Source organism: Malaya genurostris, chromosome 3, assembly GCF_030247185.1.
Source record: "Malaya genurostris strain Urasoe2022 chromosome 3, Malgen_1.1, whole genome shotgun sequence".
Classification (NCBI taxonomy): Eukaryota; Metazoa; Arthropoda; class Insecta; order Diptera; family Culicidae; genus Malaya; species Malaya genurostris.
The window spans coordinates 243308164-243313926 of NC_080572.1; the positions used below are offsets into that span (position 1 = coordinate 243308164).

The 5763-nt window shown below is 37.6% G+C and overlaps 1 protein-coding gene across 2 annotated transcripts; it reads right to left on the reverse strand.

The window, feature by feature from the left end:
- Positions 1-1907: 1907 nt before the first annotated feature.
- LOC131438704 (2-oxoisovalerate dehydrogenase subunit beta, mitochondrial) lies at positions 1908-3550 on the reverse strand. 2 transcript variants are annotated; one of them, XM_058608893.1, is made up of 3 exons: positions 3477-3550; positions 2384-3278; positions 1908-2327 (listed from the first exon to the last, which is right to left on the reverse strand). In XM_058608893.1, the coding sequence occupies exons 2-3, from the start codon at positions 3269-3271 to the stop codon at positions 2100-2102; spliced, it is 1116 nt and encodes a 371-aa protein (XP_058464876.1). In that variant the 5' UTR covers positions 3272-3278; positions 3477-3550; the 3' UTR covers positions 1908-2099. The 2 variants fall into 2 exon arrangements, with proteins under 2 accessions (XP_058464876.1, XP_058464875.1); XM_058608892.1 differs by lacking the exon at positions 3477-3550 and adding an exon at positions 3347-3470.
- Between the last annotated feature and the right edge of the window lie 2213 nt (positions 3551-5763).

Consider the following 5763-nt stretch of genomic DNA (forward strand, 5'->3'; position numbering starts at 1 on the left):
CCAAACTTGTGAAAATAATGTCACTTTTCTCGGAGATGGCTGAACCAATTTTCACAAACTTAAATTCATGTGGAAGGTCTCAAGATGCCATAATATTAATAAGCCTTGAATAAGCTTTTTAATTTGATCCGTATATATTTCGTTCGGTTATATCTCTGACATTACCCACCCGCCCTTTTCAAGACATTCAATAGTACAGTCTTGTTTGGGACCTTTAAATTTTTAACAGAGTTGTGTAAAGTCTACTTCAGAATCTCATTGCAGAATACTTATTTCGACGTGAACATTTCATAAGGGCACATAAACCAATGAGAGATTCTTTCTGTTTACTTTCTCTTCTGTTAATAACACCTAAATTTTCACGTTTACTTACCAAATTTGCATATAGAATGAAAGAAAATATCTCCAGCTTTGTAATAGTAGCATACATGTAACAAACAATTGCGTAATAACGCAGATGTAATCGAAAGAGAAAGTAAACAAAGAGAATCTGTCAATTGTTTTAAGGCCCTTTTTGAAATGTTCACGTCGATTTTTGGTTTCTTTAAATTTGTTCAGTATCTAACGAGGGGAACAGTTTGGAAAAGTGACGCGAATACAACTATATAATGCAAACCGCCAACATTTTGAGTAATCAGAGCTCCAAAATATATAGTAAACAAACAGTGGAATATTCACATATAAGCAAAAAAATTCCTGTGATTGAGAAGTTTGAGAAAATAAAGGCGTCCCATGTTTCAAACTATTGCATTTTTAATCTAGTATTCGTTTCTCAGATCAAAATTACTATTCTCGAGCACAATGATAGAATCCAAGTAAGTTATCTGAAAACCGACTATTTTTCCCATTACACTTCATTTGTTCTTGATTCTGATGATTTTCACAATACATACAGAAATGCAAAAATAGCATTCGAGCAAAAAAAAATTTGCACTAGACCAAAAATTCGACGTTTGCTGATAACGAATTCCAAACACGATGCACTTTTAGGCAACGGAGCACAACTTTGAACAATATCCCATCGAGCGATTAACGAGCAAATCATATCAAAACTGCCAGCACTGCACCGCCAACTCGAACGGCTCGCCGAGAAGCAGTCCGGACGGTGAGCGGTTTCTTCTTTTTCTCCGCTTCTTCCCGTCGCGCTCAGCCCATTTATCACTGCAATATGGTTTTCCGGATTATTCACTGGTTCGGAAAGAAAAGTTCACTTTAACCCATCCAGAAACTCATTTCACGCCCTAAATTTCGCGTCACCAGATCACTTCGCGGCCAGTCCGCCAACTTTTGCCCAGCACGGTCTGAGAAAACGGAGAAAAAACGGGATTTTTCCACTTTTTTAAAAAGCACACCACACTGCCACCGAGTGAAAAAGTGAGAATGAGAAACGCAGAAGGCCCGCTACAGGCTGGCCTAGACGAAAGCGAAACGAACAAAACAGAACCGCACGTACCGACTCCCAAGTAGTGAATGAGCCACGACACGAAGACAAAAAGCACACGGGATATTTGCTGTTCCTGCTGCTGTCGTGGAAGGTGAGTGAGTGAGACGACAACAGTACCCACAGGCCGGTTGGCTGGTGACAGTTCAGTGAAGTGTCAATATTTTGACATTTCGATGGATCAGAAAATTTTTCAGGCTGTTCATTTTTCAAGCAAATAAATAAAAGCTTGGATAAGCTTTACAATGCACTGAACAAAATTAAAAGTTGTAAGTTAAGAAGATTTTAGATATATATTCTGCCAAAATTGTCTAAACAGGACAGGTTCGAATTAAAAATATTAAGTTTTATTGCATTGGCCGATTCCAAATCAAATACAACAACGATTGATTCAAAATCCCTCTGAAAAACACAAAGAATTACAAATAACAATAAACGAAATAAGGCGAAAACAATATTCAGTATATATTCATAAAAGGCACTTTATTTTTGTACATCAGTTAAATCCAGTGTAAATAATGTCGTCAATTGATTGTATCCCATGCGCTCTAAACCTAATAAATGCAAACAATTTCACTATTCATAAAATCGAAATGAGCGTCAGAAAATTTTAGAGTGAAGTTTCACTTTGTGCAAAATTGCAACCCGAATTCGTTGCTCAATAATCAACCAACTTCTTCACACCCGCCAGGCAACGATATTTATCGGGAATGTAGAATTGTTCGAAAACGTGCGGAAAAGGTGTATCCCATCCGGTGACCCGCGCAATCGGTGCCTCCAAATGAAGGAAGCATTCTTCCTGGATGGTTGCAGCCAATTCGGCTCCAAAACCATTAGTCAGAGGTGCTTCGTGGGCAATCAGAACCCGACCGGTTTTTTTCGCCGACTGTAAATATTGAAAATAATCAAAAATCTATTTTCATCCGCTTTCAATATACTTACATTGCATACAGTTTCCTTATCCCAGGGCAATATCGAAACTAGATCGATCACCTCACAGTTGATTCCATGTTGTTTTTTTGCCATATCAGCTACCTCAGATAGCACATGGATTTGCGTTCCCCACCCGATAAGGGTCACATCCGTGCCTACTCTCAGTATGTCAGCTTTGCCCAGTGGACATTCGAATGCTTCGTCCGGAACTTCTTCCACCGCAGCTCGGTATAAAGTTTTCGGTTCGAACACAATGCATGGGTCTTTTTCCTTGATACAAGATAGAAGCAATCCTTTTGCCTTGTTTGGCCCTCGTGGTACAACGATCTTTAGACCTGGAGTATGAGCGAAATATGCCTCCGGGCTCTGCGAATGGTAGCACGCCCCGTGACCAACCGCTCCGGATGGAGCTCGGAAAACAAGCGACCCGCAGTCGAACAAATTTCCACTCCGATATCGATATTTAGCCGCTTCGTTGACGATTTGGTCGAATGCAGGAAAGATGTAGTCGGCAAACTGAATTTCAGCAATCGCCGTTGCTCCGGTACTAGCCACTCCGATCGCGAAACCGGCAATGCCCTGCTCGCACAGAGGTGTGTTAAAAACTCGATCTTTTCCGTACTTTTTCTGCAATCCCATCGAACACCGGAAAACTCCTCCGAAAGCTACATCCTCTCCAAATACCATCGCCGAACTATCTCGTTCTAAGGCGATGTCCATAGCATTGTTGATGGCCTGAAACATATTCATCTTGCTGGTCGGACCCTTTACGGGAGCTTTTGCATCTGGAGTATAGACGAAGTGAGAGGATGCACGCGAGAGACTCGTTACGACGGTACCGTTTGCTTTGGTATTCAACAAAGCGGAACAACGAACCTTCATAACGATATTCATCATGATTGATCTAAAATACACGAACACAGATCAGCCTTTACCGATCAAACAGTTTTACCACGCAATTGCATGACGCACTTATTATATAATTGCATAGACCTTAATTTTGATTAGGAATACTCGGAATACTTATTTGTTCCCAAAATTTTGTTGAATGTAATGATCAATTGTTTTCCTAGTATCTACAACTTATAGCTATAAATTATACCTTGAAAATTTCGTGATAGTGAGCTAGATGTGAATGTTTCGCAGTTTATGCTATTGTTTTGGTTGTCATTCAACTAAAATAAATCTACGCATAAAATGACAGCACTGCGGATATGGGTTCGGCCAGATTAGCATAAGAAAACTTGTACCCACTAATATACACGGAAAAAAATTAAATAATGGTTTAAAATTATTTTCCCATATGGGCAAAATTTGCTCAATAACATGAGGGAAATCTCTCTGAAATACTGCATACCAATACACTTAAAACACTCTGCAATCACCTACACGCATAGGTTTTGAACAAATTGTAGAATGCCACGAAGACTGAGAATTAAATTGCAAAGCGACAGTAAGAAGTTCAAGACCTTATTACTAGTAGCAAAGTTTTTAACATTAGCATTAGAGACCACCCCCGTTATTGATCAGATACTTTATATTTCTTCACGGTTATTCTGTCAACTCCAAACAGTAAAAGGCTAGGCTAACTTGCTCAATATATGAACCAAACATCTATGATCTGTTTGTATAGGACCTGTGTTGTGTTGAATGCGCAGGCAACTTTGTACATGCATTTTAGGAGCATTTACGCACCCATTTCACACCAGATGGCGCTTTTGGTGTCACGGGTTGCTCAACTACATTACCATTATACTGGGGAATCAAGATGTATTTCATTTCCTTTGGATGTGATATGTTTTTCTATTGAATCAAACTACATGTGTTAAACACTTCATTATCTAGTGGAAATGACTACAGCACAAATGTATGTGCAAAACAGTTGATTCGGTCAACTGTGTTTCAATTGAAATCTATGTGGAAAACAATGTGACATTCATATGAAATTCTTATAGAATCTAGAGGTAATGATAAATCTTATCGTTTTAATGTGCATTTCAAATAAACGTAGCATGATATCCACTGAATATCAACAGTTTTTACTCATTTTTTGAGTTAGGTGAATATTTTCATGAATTTCATGTGTTCTACAAGTAGTGATAGTTCAAATGCTGCTAGCGTCTGTTGTATACTCAAGATGAGCAAAATCTTGCGCTCCTGTTACTTCTATGAATCAAATTCTCTGGATTTAATCAAAATAGTACATGAGATTGAATCTACCAGCTGAATTTAAAAGAATCTATTTTCTGTAATCAATGTTCAGAATGTAATTCTTTGTCGCTGTAATTACATTGCATATTTCTATTGTGTATGTGGAGCTCTAAAAATAACATCATCAATTTGATGACAAGTTGACACCGATATCTTAACATCATCATGTTCTAGTGAAAATCTCAGCATAACAAGAAAAAATATAATTTATAATCGTGTATAATTAAACCGAACATTGCTATAGTGATATTGGAAGGAATAATGTTGTGCTCATACATACTGGCGATATTTGATTATGTATGATAATTTCACAGTACATATCAGATGTTATAATGATACCCCAATATAATTCTCGGACAATTTAAAGATTTTTGTCATGATGATCAGTGTTGATTATGTAAACGATAATCATCACCACAGACTATTATCGATGATCAGAACAAATTGGCTCAAATGGCACGTTCCCCTTTACATTTGAAGATTTGTGCCTGATTTGTTCCTGATTATCGATGATGATAGCTGATTTTTGTTTTTTTTTTGAGAATGATAATGCCAACACCGACGAAAAAACAAAATTGATGAAAACGCATCCTAAATACACCAATATTTAATACTAAATTTATCAGGTCAAAACAGATGTCAAATCAAATGCGTTCAATGCATTTAAAATACCCCAATGTACAATAAATGCGCCACATAAAAAATGCTTCAATGCTATGGTATGCATTAATACACAGCACTGCTTCGAAAATGTGTGTGTGATCCACCCTTCGCATACGTAACAAACAGCAAAACGAAAAACTAAGCAACAAAGAAATTTAGGGAAAATTATAATCTATGGCCTCAACCATAGCAAAAATATTATATTACCAAAATATTCAGCTCTCAGATTTCACGAACAAATTACAAGCGATATACATTTGTGAACAATACTTTACAGTTGAAAAAACCGTGCTTATCGTTCCAACTTCCAACAACAACATTAGATCAATTTTTATTGATCGTGTAACAATCTCAATGTTGGGTCAAGGTAAGTTATGTCTATTGTGACTGATACCGGTCCATTTGCAAATCATCTGTCATCTAATGGGCCAGTCGGAAAGTGAAACATGTAGCGCTCAAACTTTGCTAGGTTTGTGACTTTTTGAGAGAGAAAGCTTCTTCAGTTGTTCGCGAGC